This window comes from Numida meleagris, chromosome 14, assembly GCF_002078875.1.
Source record: "Numida meleagris isolate 19003 breed g44 Domestic line chromosome 14, NumMel1.0, whole genome shotgun sequence".
Classification (NCBI taxonomy): Eukaryota; Metazoa; Chordata; class Aves; order Galliformes; family Numididae; genus Numida; species Numida meleagris.
The window spans coordinates 5,290,841-5,307,579 of NC_034422.1; the positions used below are offsets into that span (position 1 = coordinate 5,290,841).

Genomic DNA, 16,739 nt, shown 5'->3' on the forward strand with positions numbered 1-16,739 from the left:
GCGCGGACACTGCGCCCGGCGGGCCGACCCCGCGCCGCCGCCGCCACCGGGGCTCCGTCCGCCGGCTTTCCTCCATGCCCGGCTCCCCGGGGCGGCTGATTGATCTGGATCAGGAATATTCCGCCGGCGCCTCAGCGAGGACCGCTGCTGGCGGGACGCCGCAAGTGCCGCTCGCAGCGCCTCGCGGCCGCCGGGCGCTCTCCTCGGCCGCCCGGGACCACCGCGGCCCCGCGCCCTCCGCCCGCAGCACCGGGCTCCGTCCCACCGCCCCGCCGCGGCCCCCAGGCCCTCCTCACCCCCGTTCTGGAGGAGGCGTAGAAATTGCTCTTTATCCCTCCGAAACCACCTTTTCTTTTCTTTCTTTCTTTCTTTTTTTTTTCTTTTTTTTTTTTAATTATTATTTCGCCCCTGTTCCTCCGCAGTGGATCTCTACGGGAGCTTTTCCAACTTTCCTCTCTGAGAAGTTTCCGTGATGAGATAACTTTCTGGCTTTTTTTTTTCACCCCCTCTCTCCCCCACTGCTGCCCGGCGGTGCTGAGGGGCTCTGTCCGCAGCCCCAACAAAGCGGCTTCGCCGTGGGGTATCGGAGGGGATCTGCGCCCGCAGTGAGCAGAACCAAAATGGAGAAGTTGGTTCTGATGAAGTATTCCCCTCTCCGTTCCCTGCTGCAGGGCTGGCATCGCACCGACCGTGGGCTGATGTTTAAATTTATTTTATTTTTGAGAAGTTTGGCTGCTTGGGTTTGCAGGGAGGGAGACCTGCCCCGGTGCTTTTACAGCGCTGTTCTCTTGGGATATCGGTGTGAGACTGAAGGATGCACTCTGTCCTGGCTGCCCCGAGAGCCGCAGTCCGGCCCTGCAGCCGCCAGCGGGTGACAACCGCCGTCCGCTCAGTGCGGGTCCTGCGCTGAGCCCAGCGCGGTGGGGAGCGCCCATGCCGCCCCGTGAGCACGGGATGTGCCGAGGATCTTTGACAAAACGCAGAAGTGTCACCGGAGGGAAGAGAGAGGGGAAAAAAAAAAAAAAAAAGAGAAACAAAGCAAAGCCCGGCGAGGGAAACCATTCCGCTGCCGGCTCCCATGAGAACCTGTGCCTTGCTCTCCGCAACAGCCGTAAAATTGCAGGGGAACAAAGGTGTTGTTCTGCGCCGGCGGGGAGGGGTGGGTGAGTGTCACTGTGGGGGGGACCCGGCCCTGGTGCCCGGCAGCCGGGCTCCGTGGGGAAGTTTGTGCCACCGGTGCTCTGCCCGTGTGCTTTCTGCTGCTCCTGCTGCAATTTAGATTTAGATTTTTCAAGCAGTTTTATCTTTCCTGCCTCCTCCTCCTTTTTCCCCCCTCTACCCCGGAGCTGCAAGTTTGCTGTCATGCTGGAACTGTTCTTCTCTAAGTTGTCCTCTCTCCTGAGTTGGGATCGTCCCCGACACCCCCGGAATCTTTGCAGTGAAAGAATGTCCTCCTCTGAATCCAAAATGGGCTCTCTCCTCCCTCCCTGCCTTCTGCCATTATCCTCACGCACCAGCTCTTCCTCTCGCTCGTGGTATTGCCAGCACCGTGGCCTAAGGCCAAGGGAGTTAGACAAAGCAGTCCTTGCAGTCACACATATCGCGTTCGGAGTGATAGGACTGCAGATGGCCCCCTCCTTTCTGGAGCTTAATTCCGACTAGAAGGAGATTGCTTCTCTATTGTGCTGACATCGAATGCCCCCAGCCAGGAGGAGAAACCCGAGGTTTGCTTCCAAACCTGGGGCGAAGGAACCCCCCTCCCCCGTCCTGCAGAGGAGAGGAAAACAGGAAATCTGTCCCTTTTGGCCCGAGATCAGCCCTGCAGAAGCCTCTCCATGTGAATGCTAAGCGTTGTGGTCTCAGCCGACCGAGGGCTCTGGCCAGCAGTGGATCTTGCAGGGATTTTCCTTTGGGAGATAACGCTGCTGCCCTGCAGTGCAGGGTTTTGGTGCAGGGCTGTTGGAACAGCGTCGGCTCAGCTCCCCGAGCTGCATCCTTGCTGCAGAGAGAAGTCCTCTCAAGTTTGGGCTGAGAGTGGCCGCTGCAAAATCAGATTTGTTCTGTGCTCAGTGAGTGGCCCGGCTGGATGGGTGGCTGTGCTGTGTTGCACAGAAGCGTGTTTGGGATGCACAAACCTGGGCTAAAGCCCTGAGCGAGGGGCTGGCTTGGGATGGTGCAGTGTGGGGAGGAAGCCTCTGTGAGGCTGTGACAGGTCTGGCCATGGCTGTGGGCATGGAAAATGGGGCTGCTCCCTCTTTGCCTTACACCAGACTGTGGGACGGGAGTCATGTTGTCAGAGCAGGATTTGGTGCCTGTTCCTCCTGCCCAGGTCTTGCACCATTTTGCCTGAATCATCCATTCCCCTTGTGAATCCCACACTCTCTGTGCTGAAGGAACCCCATTTAATCCACACAAATGCTTTCTCTGCACAGGAGTTAAATAGGAGCTCTGTTGGGGATCTGGGATGCTGTGGCTGTACCTTCTCATCCTCACCTGACCCTACTTTGTCTCTGGGCACCTGTTACCCTTTTTAACACAATATTTTTTTTTATTATTATTTTCTTGTGTATTGTACTGAATCTTGCAAAGTAGTACTGCTTCCTCCTCACCTGTCTTATATCTCAAATTATTTAATTCCGTTCCTCTGTAAGAGGACCAACCACTGCACTGAGGTAAAATGGAGCATCTCCACCAACTTCAGTAGAAGCAGAGGGATTTGCACCAGCTGTGACCAGGTCTGTAGTTTGTCGTTTAGCTGGATGGTTGCATTCAAAGAGTTTTGGTCGATGGCTTGATGTCCAGTTGTGTTCAATGACTTGATATTCAGTTGCAGTCACTGTCTCGATGTCCAGGTGGAGACCAGGGACAAGAGGTGTTGCTCAGAGCTCTGCAGCGGGACTGATGTTGATTTAACATCCCTGGTGACGTGCACATTGGGATTGAGGACATCTCAGTGAGTTTGCCAATGACCCAAAGCTGTGTGGAGTGGTCAGCACACTGGAGGTGCTCAAGGCTGGGCTGCATGGGGCTGGGGCTGCCTGGTCTGGTGGGAGGTGTGGGTCTGATGGTCTGTGACTACGTGAGCTTTAAAGCCTCTTTCAACCCAAAGCATTCTGCAGTTTTATAGATCTATGGTTTTCCCTGTTCCTGAGCGTTTCCTGGCTCTGCTGTGGATATCCACCAGCATTCCTATTTTGTTCAGGCACAGGTTTGAGAGCAGTAGTTTGAAGGTCTAGAAGCCAGCAGAAAGAGCTTGGGATACTCCTGTGTAATTTCAACAAGAAATAATACCATGTTTCAAGACAAACCCTGTTCCTGTAATAAAACTTAAAAACTTTTGTGTTTAGGATCTGGAGAACCAAATTCCAGCGGACTCTGCCAAGAGAAGGGACTGTGCCTCAGCTCCCAGTTAGCAAGCAGTGAGCTGCACAGCAGGTGCTGCCATGCCAAGGAGCAGCGGGGCTGTCAGCCTCACCTTGCAGAAGCTTCGTGGTAAAAAACGCAAATTCTCTCTGAGAGGTGAACCAGAAAGAACTTCCCTCACTGGGCTGCAGCTTGCAGCTGGGGAGACCAATATTGTTCAGTCCTGAGATGTGATGCCCAGCGTGTTAGTTTATTTCTTATTGAGACTGCAGTGCAAACTTGTGTGAGCAAATGGCTTGCTTGCTGCTCTTTCCAGCCAGCTTAGGTTTCACATCATCTGTAGTGAGGGGTTGTTGTTTTTTTGGAATGAGAGTACTAGAAAGAATATGATTACAAACAAGTGTTTGTGTCTTAGCAGTGGGGATATTTTTTAGGAAATATAGGTGATGCTTGGCGCCCAAACCCCCAAGATACAAACTGAAAATTTCAGGCTCTCTGTCTCTTGAAATCCACATGAAGTTACGAATAGAAAGGAAACTCACTAAGCATGGTTCAGAATGAACAATTTTTCAGTGGACTTGTTTGGACATTTAGGGAAATGGCGTTTTTGGCTTTGTCTGCCGGAGCATTTAGGTTCAAAGCGGTGACTGGCATGGTTTTCACAACCAGCACATCTCTGCGTCATCCCCACCCACCAGTTGGTTGAGTTGTTGGTTCGTGCTTCATTCCTCTTGCATAAAAGTAAACCAGAAGCTGTGCTCCAGTTATGCAGCTGGTGCTCCGTCCTTGAGGGGAACATAGGGGTCCAAACCAAACGCTGGACGGCTTTGAAACACATTCATGATGTAGACACCCAGTCTGGGGGATCAGACTAAATTCCAGACTTAAATCCTGCCCCCTCGCCCCAGCTACATGTGGTATACATGTACCAAAGGCTTTGATCTTCTGATCCATTCTCATTGTGCCAAATAATTTGCTAATGTAGAAATGTCGCGTCTTCAGCTAGAAAAGAAGAACAGTGTGGAGGCAGAGGGACTGTCCTCTGTTTTTCTGATTTAAAAAAGAAAAAAAAGGGGAGGAGATGGAAAGAGAAGACATAAAACATGGCCGTTATCCACATGGGAAGATTAAGTGGAACGGGAGTACTAGAGGAAAGGCCCTGAGCGTGATGGATCAAAAGAGCAAGGCCTCTGGCTGTTACGAACAAGAATGTCCTAGTTCTTGAGAACATATTTATATGTGTGTGTGCTGAATTTTTTTTCTTTCAAGTGAAATAGTTTTCTTCAAAGAAAGGTCTGTTTCTGCCACACAGGCTGTTTGAGGTGGGAAATAGTGGGTGAAAATAAAACTTTCACAGCCAGTCCTATAAGGAGCGTTTTGTGCGGATGAGAACTAGGTCCATTATTTTAAAATTAAAAAAAAATAAAAAAAATGGGAGGTTGGGGGAAATGGGGGCTGACAGCGTTTTTGCTGTGGGTTGGCGTCTCCGCGCTGCTCCGTGTGTTGCTTGGCTCTGCAGTAGGTCTGCTTGTAGAGACATGCGTGTGGTGTCCCATGGATGGCAGGGAGTTCTCGTTGAGCTTAAGCCAAATTGTGCAGAGGGCTAAGGAATCAAATAATCCCGTAGTCAGCCAGAACTCTGCAACTGTGGTTTGGGCTGGGTGCAATTTTTGCAGACGGCTGCGGTAGGTGAGGATGTTGCCTCCCACCCTGTGCTGGAAGATCTTTGCCTTGCTACGTACGTTGTCCGTGCAGCTCAGAACATTTCTCGTGTGTTTTGATGCAAACTTGGCCGGTTTAAGGCAGAGGGAGTTACATCCTCTTGGTTAAAATATTCCAGCCTGGCTGTCTCAGACCGCATACCTGCAGGGATCTCTTTTTATATGCTGACATATCCTTGAGTACAAAGAGTTTGTAAAATGGCAGGAGCTTATACGTGCCATCTTAGAGGACCTTACAAAGTGCAGGGTTACAGAGAAACACATATCCAGCCAGGTTAGCTCTTTTCTTTAGTCAGTTCTACATGAGTAACTGGGCGAGGTGAGTAACTGTTTCTGATGTCACTTTGCTGTGTCTGTGAGAATGAAGCAGAGTGGCAGCTGAGTGCTGTGGCCACCACAGAGCTGTCCCTGTGCACATCTGCTGGGAGTGGATCAGGTGGGAGCGCACCGGCGTTCCTGCCCGCGCTGCTTCCTTGCGGGGTGCACAGTCAAGCTGCTTTTCCAGTTAGCTTTCCAGCAAGCAACAGCAGTAGAGTTAAGAATTAAGACTAGCAAACTGGCATTGCTGCTCAGGCTTGGAAACAGTAGAGAAGAAACTGGATGGATCTCTACAAACCTGTCGGAAATTGATGGGGAGATTCCTGGTCCGAGGGAGTCCAGGGAAACAAAGGTTGGTTCTTGATCCTTTGTCTTGCAGGATGATCACTGGAAGGGAGAGATTTTGACCAAAAAAAATCTCATTTCTGTTTGCTGTATTGTTACACCTCCTCCTAATTAATAATGTTGATTAGCAAGAAACTCACTATATTTTTGTGGGGAAAAAAAATGCCTCTGTCAATCTTCTGTGTGAATACAGAAATAAAAGACACTGTTGGCACAAGAATGAATGAGCATATAAAAGGTTTTGTGTGCATTTAATTCGGAAAGTGGAGGCAGGAAAGTGTGTACATTAATTTAGGTTGAACGCAGCAGCAAGCGCTAAGACAATCTGCGAGGTGATGCAGAGTGCCACTCGAATTCAGTACAAGCACACTCCCTTTTTGGTTCTGTCAATTCCTAACTGTCTTGTCTCCATTGTTACTTTAACATGAGAGAGCAAGCTTCAATTTAGATCCCCCCTCCTTTTTTTTTTTTTTTTCTCTCTAGTGAATACCTAATCATCAAACGGATTTTTGACTGGGTCTTGGCTCTGAGACTTGCTGGCCTAATTTTTCTTCCTAACTGTAATAGCAATAGCTGGTGAATTTTTAATTGTTATTATTTTTTTTAATCTGCAATGTACAGGATGTTCAGGCATGCAGATGTATTTCGGGTTAATTGACTAACAGTCATCTGAGACCCAGGGCTTCTCTTTGAGATTAACATACATAGCGAAAGGTCAAAAAGCCTAAGGTCCATTACCCCGTGAGATAATGATACCCCCGCAATTAATTTCATTTTCGTGATTGCATCATCTTAAACTGAGGTGAAATCCAGGATTTTTCATTTTTCTTTCCTCCAGCAGAGTTTGGCTGGCGCAACTTCTGGCCTGGGCGTGTGGAGCCGGTGCCATGGCCAAGCCAAATCCTTCCTTTGTTCTCAGGGCCTGCTGCTGCTGATAAAGTGGTCGGCGCATGGCATTATGTCTTATTACATTTTTGATGCAGACTGCAAAGAAACGGGTAAACTCACCATGGTTACCACGATCTGTCACTTGGCAGGGCACGCCGTACTCAGCAATGGCCTCTAGTGTCTGCTGCACAGCTCTGCATAGCGTGGGTACCGCAGACAATAAGCACCCAGCTGTGGAGCGGCACCAGGTAGGGCCCTGACTGCTGATTGCGGCCAGAAGCGACGTCCCGGCTCCAGCGGTGCTGGCTTCTCCCTCATCGCTGCCTGTTGGAAGTTCTTCTCGTTTGCTCGTGTCATTCAGCTCCCGTGCTGAGTCCTTCTGCTGTCCACTGCAGCACCTTACGTGTGCAAAGTGTGGTTCGGCCCGGCCTCGCTGCTTTATGTTGCCACATGGTGTTTCTAGTGGAGTGTTTTCTTACCTAGACGTACCCTGCTGTGTTATTTCCTACAAACGAAGCACACGTCGTTTAAATTCGCATAACCTCAAAACAATCGCTAATTAATTATCTGTACTATTTTATCATTAGCCGATGATACGGTGGTGGAAACGGTCCTGTTTTCTGATCTGCGTGGGCTGCAGCTGTAGGGTAAGCTGTTGGTGAGGTCTGTTGGGTGGCCAAAGCAGGATTCCTGAGCCTGGCCATCCGAGTCCCTGCTCGGAGCCAGCTTGGAGCTCCCAGGTCCTGTGTGCATGGTGCTTGCAGTAGCAGCCTGGGAACAAGTCTTTACAGGATGCATCTTTTGTTTTATTCTACGGGAGCAAAAATCGCTTGAGTCTTTCTTTGCTTAATTGAGGTAATTAAACCTTTCTACCTTGCAGCACAAAGGGCTCATTAATGTTTCCGAAGCATTTTGAAATCGTTGGAGGAAAGATGCTGTTTGCTGTTGTGTCATGTTTGATAAGTGCTGAAATTTCAAGTCCTCTGGACTTGAAATATTGGCTGAGTTGTAGGTGCAGGAACCTTGCTGCTGTGCATGTGTAGTGGGAAGGGCTGACTGAGAGCACAGCTGACAACTGTGGCGTTCCCCCGCAGGACAGGAGCCGTACTCTGTGGGTGTGTTTTAATTTTTTGGTTGTTCTGTTTTTACTGTACTTCTGCAGGATGTGACAGTGAGCTCCACGTGAAACCTTAGCGGCAGACACGTGCATTATAGTGCCATAAGATTTAGCGGCTCAGTTTAAGACAAAGATAAACCTTCCTTTTTTCAGATGGACCTAGCGAGCAGCCCAGTTTACCTCCATTAGGATTTCATATCCAGTTGACTGGGAAGAATGAAGAACATACTCTCTTAGAGTAAAGACACCACCACAGTGATGACTTGTGATACATTCTGAAGTGGAAAGAGATTTCCCAGCTGAGGAGGAGTCTGTTCCACTGTGTTCAGCAGAGCTTTTCACAGTGTAACTACTGGCTTTCTGTTTCTTAGTGAAGAGAAACACGGAATGAAACCTCTTGCAGCTTCTACACAAAGCTAGAGGTTTACATGGTTCTGAGCCACGGTGACTTTTGTCAGCAGTTTAATGTAGGTTCACGCGAAGGCTGGTGAATAAGATCCCTTCCTCAGATGACGGGCAGCTGGGAATTTTTAGCGAGGAATTTTGTAAAGGGACGATTTTCAGGCAGCAGGCAGTCTGCATCTGTGCCTGCAGGCAAGGAGAGCAGCACCAGTGGGTGCAGGGGCATTTAACTGCAAGGGTGAAAAAGTGCAGCTGGGTAGAATGCTGCCTTAGCCCTGAGTGTGCAGTCCATCACGGTCCGTTAAAGCTGTTGTAAAACGGGCAGCAGAATTAAGCCCTGCAAAAGAAAGCTAAATATTATTTCTCTGTAACAAAATCTTACCATAGTGGGGTAGAGAATTGTCTTGGTTCCTTGTTTCTGAAGTCGTTCATCAATGATTGCATTGGTAGAGTCTGTTTCTCTTAGCTGAGTCAAAAGCATAACCCAAAGAGATGTTATTTTGCCTTTGATTTACTTGGGTAGCACAGTTTGACAGACAAAAGATGTTTGATAGCACACAAAGAGGAATAACACTAGCAGTCTTCACCTCTGATGTCATACAATGAGCAGCAGATCTGATAGACCTCGACTGACTGTTCTCTATGAATAGTTTTGGCATCAGCTGAAAATAGTACTGAGGATAACTTGCATTGACCATGTGATGGCACTTTGAGTTGCAAAATTGCTTTCAGATAACTTGCACTGAAAAAGTAAAAATAGCGCAGGGCGTTAGACTCATCTATGTGGAATGTATATACGCAAAAATAGGGCTCCTTAAGATTTAGTTTGTCTAGGCAGAACCACTTGTCATGTTACACTGTTTCACTTTTAGACAAACAATTTGCACTGGTAAGGTTGCAGGCTGTGCTATTTTCAAGTGTACAGCAACCGTTAGGGAAGCATTCATGTCTCTGTTGGTAGGAAGTGGTGTGGCTCTGGCATTAGCTGGCTTAGAGTAAGGTGAGAAGTCGCAGCTTTAGAAAAGAGGAAAGCCATCTGAAATGCGTCCCCGTGTAACCGACTCATCCATCTGTAGATCATAACAAATATTTCTTTCTTTTTTCTCTACAGCTGGGAGCGTTCACTCTCCCTCCACAAGTATGGCAACGTCTGCGCAGTACAGACAGCTTATAAACGACTACGGGCCCCCGTCGCTAGGGTACACGCAGGGGATACAGGTACGGCTCTGCTTGTTGGTTTTGCTTTAACCAGACCTCTGACCCTAGGCTTGCACGGTATCGTGGATTGTGGCCTGTAATCTGAGGTGTTCCTCCCTCTCACCACGGTCTGAAATCAAACCCAAATGGCAAACTGATTCATCACACATGTCTCGGGATCAAATTAGACTAAGCAGAGTGCTGAGTGAGATTAGTTACTAATTAACTGTTAGTCCCTTCCCTTCTGGGTCGGTGAACCATGTCTTGAGTTATGTCCTGGTAGCAAGGGCTGTTACATGCTTTTAAATCGTTAGAAAAGCAATACTCTTACACCTTTAACTATTTTCCTTGGACAAACTGCCAATTTAAGATTGACAGTCTCATGAAGTGTGTTACAGACATACCTACGGGCTGCTTTGGGAATCCAGCTGGTAAACTTTCTGTGAAATCTGTTTACCTTTTAATAGGATTTCCCCTACCATATGGGCAGTTTTGTTTTGTCTGCTCCTCATTCTCTCCACAAAGTATACATCTGAACATAGACAAAAGCAGCGAGTTCAATAAGTAGTTCTCAGTTTGCTGTTTTTGTAGGTCTGCTCTAACTTCTATTTCATCTCAGGCTCCAATCACGTAGCCACATCCTCCTACCTGACTCCACTTTTTGAAGGGCACGTAGCATTGTGTCCAGCTGTCGCAGCAAAGGCAAAAAGAAAATAATGTTTATATAGCAAACCTGAAAATTTATTTAAAAAAAAAAAAGTGTCTTCCTGAGTTATTCAGAGAATTTCCAGGTGCTGTTTGTTCTACTTGTTTTGGTTTTAGTAGCGTTTAATTGAGAGTAATCTACTTCCAACTACAGGGTACCAGCAGCAGTCAAGTACCACAAAGCAAATATGCAGAACTTCTAGCTATCATCGAAGAATTAGGAAAAGAGATCAGACCTACATATGCTGGGAGTAAAAGCGCGATGGAGAGGCTAAAACGAGGTAATGTTTAAAACATATATTGTTTAAAGTATCCCATATTCTTTGTGTACTGACTGCTTGCAGGCAGCTTCATAACAATGGTTTCCCTTGAATGGAGACAGCTGTATTGAGCTTGTTGTTAAACTGGGTGTATTAATGAGCTACTAGAACTCTGGTGTGCTCTATTCTTGCTGTATTTAATAGTGGCCAAATGTGTTTCCTGTGCTCAGGGGGATTTTCAGTTAATAACTCAGACCTTGTTTTAGAATCCTTAAGTTGCCAATTGGACATGTTCTGCTAGGTTCTTGGTGACTTGCTTGCCCCTTCAACTGCTTTTTCTCCCTGACGTCCAAAATACACAACCAAACATTTTCATCCTCTGATAATCAAACATCACCCACCTCCTTGACCCAAGAGCCTTTACTGAAAGGCTTAAGGAAATATTACTTTGTGGTAAGGTGCACTGAGGCTGCTGGAGAGAACAGATGGGGAAAAAAATAAAGGGTGTTGTCGGTGAAGGCTGTTGAGAGTGAGATGTCAAACACATGCTCCTCCTCTGCATGGTGCCGGGCCACTTAGACTCCATTACCTGTTTCAAGTGGATGTCATTAGGAGTCTGCTACTAAGGGACATAGAAGCTTTTAGGTCTGGCTGATGAGGTCTCTTCAGCTTTGCTTAGTCAGCTAGAAGAGGTCACATAAGTGCCCTTTCCTTTGCAGTGTAAAAGAAACCCCCGCATGCCCTGCTGCTTACATCAGCTTGACATTGTCCTCTGCAAGGGACGTGCAAGAGATATTTCTGAAGGAGCAGTGGGACATTCCATTGCTCCTAAAATGACCCTGAGCACTACCTACAATGGATGTGCTGGCAGTTCTGTCCTTTGCCAGTATACATAGTTACCTTTTCCTCCCTTTCCTTAGTCCTTGTGCTGAGTTTGGCTGGCTCCTTCAAACCTGAATGGGAACGTTACTGTAACAGACTAACATCTTACCACCTTGCAAATCCCCCTTACACTCACCCAAGACTACAAAGCTTTATTTAAGGCTCAGCCATTATGGGAGAGTAATATATCTGCCATGACATGCAATAAAATGACTAGTAGCTGTTCTGGGAAAGGATGCAATAAAGTCTGCTGATGAGTGGTAAGTGGAATCTAGCCCAGCTAAAATCAATGTTGCTGGAGTCTCTCTTTATTGCATTGCCGGAGTCAGTATTAATAGATCATGAATGGCAATAGGCTAATGGGGACAACTTGAGAGAGAGCGGGACAGATGCAGACGTTCTCTGAACAGTTCAGTTGGGTGAGGAAACGTTGTTTTGCTACTTCTTGCACTGATTATTGATTTGTTAGCTAATGTAGGTTTAAGATTCAGTGCTGCCCCTGTGACTGACTCGCAAATGATGCAAAAAATCCACAATAAATACTTTTTGCTGCCATCTTTTGGTCACAGAGATGCCTCTCTTTGCATTTTAGGAGCCATATGGCTGAAGGAGCATGTGCAAGTGTGAGAGCAAAAGTGAGTGAGAGTAACCACGTGACTGCAGCCTCCATGGCCACGTGGAGGTTACTGCTGAATCAAGGCCCTCTCCCCTGCTCCATCTGCTTCTAGGGACAGAGGATGCTGACCTCTAAAACTGGCCAAATTCCCAGTGTTCTACATAATTCAGGGTAGTTCAGCTGCATAAACTGGGCATCTTGCCACCAGATCCAGGTCTAGTGTTCTGCTTTGAGTATGCATTTCTGCTCCCACAGCTGTAAGACGCAGCTTTTCTTGTCTGCGTTGATTTAACCCTGCGCAAAGCCTGGCACCCATCACGTCCCCAGTCCCTGCTCCTTGGATGTAAAGGCCGTTGCTGTGATCTGGGCTAGCAGCCTTCTAGAGACAGAATCCATTACATCTAAAAAGAGATTAAATCTCTTCTATTGCCTTATTGTCATTTCTCCACCTTGTTAAGGAGCGTGACTGAGCAGAGAAATCACCTCCTATCTTTTCCTGATAGTAAAATATAACCTTGTTAGTTGTAGAAAAATCTGTCTGTCTCCCATCATAAAAATCTAAATTGAGCTCTGTTCTTTCAGCAGCTCTGTGAACATGAATCTAGATTCAGTTCCAGGATGAAGGCTCGAGGTCCATATTGCTGGAACTCAAGGCAACAGGACTCGTAGTGGAAAATTCCACGTAACGTCTATCAGAGTAGATATAGCAGCATGTAAAGCACTGATGATTTATACTGGGAGCTGAGCCAGTCAGGAGGTAACTTTATGCACACAGCATTACAAAATTTCTCTTATACAACTCATGTTTAGGCAGCATTATGAAGGCTTGGATTTTGATGCATCCTCTTGTAGAAGAATTATTCCAAGGTATTAATTAAGGCTCTTAGGCCTTGCTAAAATGACTGCCTAAATAGGTTCAGATGTTTATCACCCCACAATACCAACACAATTGACAGGTTGATTTTTTTTTTTTTTCAATTAGGTTTCTCATTTTAATTAGGCTTATACTGCACATTACAATGTGCCTGTCACTGCAGCCCTACAAAGCTCATAATGCTCTGATTCCTTGTTTGGTCCATTTTCAATTCATAGCACCAGTCTGGGAAAGCAAACTTCTTCAGCAGCGGTTGATGTTAGGGCAGTGAGGGCTCTTTCCATTTTCTGTGTCACGCTGTGGTAGCCTTGGCAACTCAGGGCAGAAACACATAAACCTTTCTGTGGACTTGCATTGCAAATGTCACCTGAATGAGATAATTTAAAATATGTTCAATTCTTTTGCAGGCATTATTCATGCTAGAGGATTAGTTCGGGAATGCTTGGCTGAGACCGAACGAAATGCAAGATCCTAGCCCGCTAATGCAGTTACAGGATTTTCCATCTCTTAATGAAGAAAAAGTAATGCCTACTCATTTTGACTCTTGAAACATTCAGACAAATACCTTTATTTTGAAGGTTTTACCTTTCTTTTTTTGCCCTTAAAAATGTATAGTTAAGAATGACAAAACAAGGATTTTTCAACTTGCTGAGGGTTTGCATTTTGTAAAGACACTAAAACTCCCTAAATTGTTTCTAAAACATGAAAACTGAACTGCATGCAGAGGAATGCTCTCTCTCCTAGGCTATATTTCAGTCCTCTTCCTATCCAGCCACAGTCCCATTGTTGTTTTTTTTTTAATCCTTTTCACTATATTCACTTAACCCCAAATTGTCAGTCTTTCAAAGTTTGACATAAGCTCTAAGGATTTTTTTTTAAATAAATGCAGAATAGCATGCCGTACTTAGTAGTCTGCTATGCCACAATTTGCCATACAGCATAGACCCTGCTTAGAAATAATAACCTTCCCCTCCTCTTACTTTTCCTTTCTTGTTCATTTTGCATAAACATTTGCATGACTATTAGTGCTTTGAAGTCCATTTAAAGTGCATGAATGATATGGAAAATAGGGAAGCCTATTAAATAATAACAAGGTTCTGGAAAGCTAATTTCTACATTAAGGCTGGAGATTTCAGTTTTAAGTTTGCAAAAAAAAAAAAAAGAAAATTCTGGATAAATTACTAAAACTTATTTGCATCTTTGTATGTATTTATTACTTGATGTAATAAAGCTTATTTTCATTAACAGTTTGTATTAAAACTATCTACAGTCACTTTGATCAGATTCACACTCCATGTATGAAAAGCAAAGATTTAACCTTCACGCAGGAGGCTCAAACTCAGGAAGACGAGGGAATGGGCCTGCACATTTTTGGTCAATTTCCATTGAAGGTACAGTCCAGATGTAGTTGATTTCTGTAAGAGGACGGTATTGTTGCTAGTAGTCTTCCTTGCTTTCAAAATACACATGACAGCTTGGGTTCTTGAAGCTGCCTGCCTTCGTCATCGAAGGTCAGAATGCAGTCAGCAGCCTGCAAGGGTCTGCTGAAAATTAGAGAAGTTCTGGTTAAGCACTTAGTGACTTAGCAGTATTAAAATAGGAAAGCATACTTCACTAGTGGCTCCGAAATAACAATAACAAAGGAAAAGCAGCTGCATGTAGTTGCATGAAATGGGAAACTACCAAAATGAGTGAAGATAGTAAAATGAGTGAAGATAGTAAAATGACCAAGCTTAACTGCAGCATAACATAAACGTAACAAACATGATAGTACAATCAAATCTAAATACTATGGAAGGTGGGATATACATATACAATATACATATACAATACATACATATACAAATACATATGGAGCTATGAATACCCTGAGAGACTATTGTATTAAGAAAAGCTAATTACTTCACAGCTCAGATGAACTGGACTCTGTTGTCCTGGCAAACAGCTTCTAATAAACGCTGTTCTTTATCTGTAATGACCTAATACTACCTCTGAAAAGGCCCAACAAGCCCTCGCCTGCAGGAATGCTTGCCTTCCCCCACTCCCCAATAACACTCATCACCACTCCAGGTAAGAGCTGTAAAGCTACTGTTTAAAACTCCTTCAGAATTAGAGAGCTGTAGCATTTGTGCAGGAAGTTCAACTAACAGATCTGGAGATGGCCAGTGACTGGTGGTGCTTTGTCTCAAGTCTGTGTACTTGATCAGAATATCACAGAGCACCTTTTTCACGTCTCATCTAACCCTGGTCACTTTAGGAACAATTTATGTCAGTGCAGGCATTGTCTGAGTAAGGATGGAATGTTAAAACCTGTAAGGAATGTTCTCCTTATATACTGGAACTCCCATTAAGTAGCGATAAGGTATCATACCAAGCAGAAACTCAGCAGAAATAAAGATTCCTAAATATGAGTACTGAGATGATGGCAGACAGAAGTAAGAATACACAGTGCTTTAACTCTTAATTTTACTGTAATAGCAGGTCAGGTCACTACTCCGTATCTCGATTGTGCTTATGAAGCCCTATGTTATGTTAGTCAGAAAACTATGTGTAGGTATGACAAACTTCTCCCTTACCCTACCAGAGCCAGTCAGTATTTCACGTTTATTTTCTGTCTGATTGTAGCATCTCTTTAAAATGCTTTTTCCTTTCTAGGTTTTCCTTTGCTCTTCTTTTTTTCTCTTGCTTCTTCTTCTCTGATGCTTTCTTCTCTTTAAAAACATCACTGTCTTCACCCTTGTAGAAGAGGTCAACCTTTTCTTGCAGGATTTCTCTGGCTATCTTTCGGTTCTTCTCCACTGATCTCGTTTGATGGCACTGAAGAAATACAGTAGGACATCTTTATCGCAACTTTCACCTGTTTATTTTTCTGTTTTCCTGCTAAAACTTTATATCCAGATAGCCCCAGTTTATTTATCCGTTAACCAAACCTGCTTCTTGCTGAGGTTCTTTACGTGTACATAAATTCGTCTTCTGTGACAGCTACCCTGAAATTATGACCAACTATAAAAGGAGACTCGAAGAATGCCATGCAACCTGTGGCTTCATGAAATAAAATGCAATTACCTTCACTACAATCCCAGATGGAACGTGCTTCAGGACAACACAGTTGCTTGTCTTGTTAGTGGCCTGACCTCCTGGGCCATCGCCTCTCACAAACTGCTCTTTCAGCTCTGCCTCGGTGAGTTCCACGAGATCGAAGGAGCTCCTCTTTCTGGCTGCCTGCAACAAGGGCTCCCTGCTCAGGGACAGGGACAGCTGCTGCGTCCTCCGTGCCCACGGCCGCCATGCCGCCGTGCAGCCCTCTCTCAGTACGAACGTGAATGTAAATAAGCTTGGAACATTCATACAGAAAGGAGGATAGTTTCTCTGGAATGACAGTTAAAACGTAGCTGATGAAATCAACACGGTTTTAAGGAAGGTTTTATTTACAGGTAAATACATCTACTTGGTGGCATCAGAAGGTGATTTTTTTTCTTTTAACTGCCTAAAAACGGAAAAGAAACAGCAGCACTGCCTGGTGCTGAAGCGGGCTGCAGCTCGGGTGGGACTCGAGACCGACGGCTCTGGAGAAAGTACGTTCTGTCACACTGCACCCACTGACTGCAGCTACAGAAGAACCCCGACGATGCTGTCCAACACCAAACCGAACGACAGGACCCGAGCGGAGGCAGCATCCCGGCTCGGCAGCTCCGGGCCTTCTCACTACCCCGCCGCCCCGGCCCAGCCCAGACGGCCACAGGGAACCCCCCCACAGCCCTACCACTTACCTCAGGGCCTCGGGCCGAGCGCCATACTGCGCACGCGCATTTCTCTGCGCACACGGCCCTACGCGCACTTCCCGCCGTAGCTGCACATGCGCAGCACTTGGAGGCGGGGTACCACCCAACTAATTGGCACTCCCCGGAACCAATCGATACGCAGAGAGTCCTTATACACGCCCCCCACACTCTCTACCAATCAGGCTCTGGGAACTGTCCGGCGCGTAGTCGCAATAGCCAATCCCCTGGCGTCGACGCGCGTCCTTTCCCTATCAGCCAATCCGAGCGGA

At 46.2% G+C, this 16,739-nt stretch overlaps 2 protein-coding genes across 9 annotated transcripts in view; one reads left to right on the top strand and one right to left on the bottom strand.

The window, feature by feature from the left end:
* Positions 1 to 13,835, top strand: part of CDK2AP1 (cyclin dependent kinase 2 associated protein 1) — a 15,321-nt gene extending 1,486 nt beyond the window's left edge. For 3 of the 5 annotated variants that reach the window (XM_021412647.1, XM_021412645.1, XM_021412643.1), the window contains 3 exons: positions 9,266 to 9,372; positions 10,211 to 10,337; positions 13,096 to 13,835. In XM_021412647.1, coding sequence (XP_021268322.1) covers positions 9,295 to 9,372; positions 10,211 to 10,337; positions 13,096 to 13,163 — 273 coding nt within the window. In that variant the 5' untranslated portion in view covers positions 9,266 to 9,294 and the 3' untranslated portion in view covers positions 13,164 to 13,835. The other 2 variants (XM_021412646.1, XM_021412644.1) reach the window with 2 other exon arrangements.
* On the bottom strand, positions 13,877 to 16,591 carry C14H12orf65 (chromosome 14 C12orf65 homolog). Of its 4 annotated transcripts, none has more exons than XM_021412651.1 (4): positions 16,459 to 16,591; positions 15,755 to 16,057; positions 15,270 to 15,505; positions 13,877 to 14,229 (listed from the first exon to the last, which is right to left on the bottom strand). In XM_021412651.1, the coding sequence occupies exons 2-3, from the start codon at positions 16,034 to 16,036 to the stop codon at positions 15,293 to 15,295; spliced, it is 495 nt and encodes a 164-aa protein (XP_021268326.1). In that variant the 5' UTR covers positions 16,037 to 16,057; positions 16,459 to 16,591; the 3' UTR covers positions 13,877 to 14,229; positions 15,270 to 15,292. The 4 variants fall into 4 exon arrangements, with proteins under 4 accessions (XP_021268326.1, XP_021268325.1, XP_021268324.1 ...); XM_021412650.1 differs by having other exon boundaries at positions 13,877 to 14,232; XM_021412649.1 differs by having other exon boundaries at positions 15,265 to 15,505; positions 16,459 to 16,590.

What these genes read in the sequence shown, in the direction of transcription:
- C14H12orf65 (XM_021412651.1), bottom strand. Translation starts at nt 16,036, where the DNA reads ATGAATGTTCCAAGCTTATTTACATTCACGTTCGTACTGAGAGAGGGC. An exon ending in CATCTGGGATTGTAGTGAAG is followed by an intron (nt 15,506 to 15,754) that starts GTAATTGCATTT and finishes GTATTTCTTCAG; the next exon opens with TGCCATCAAACGAGATCAGT.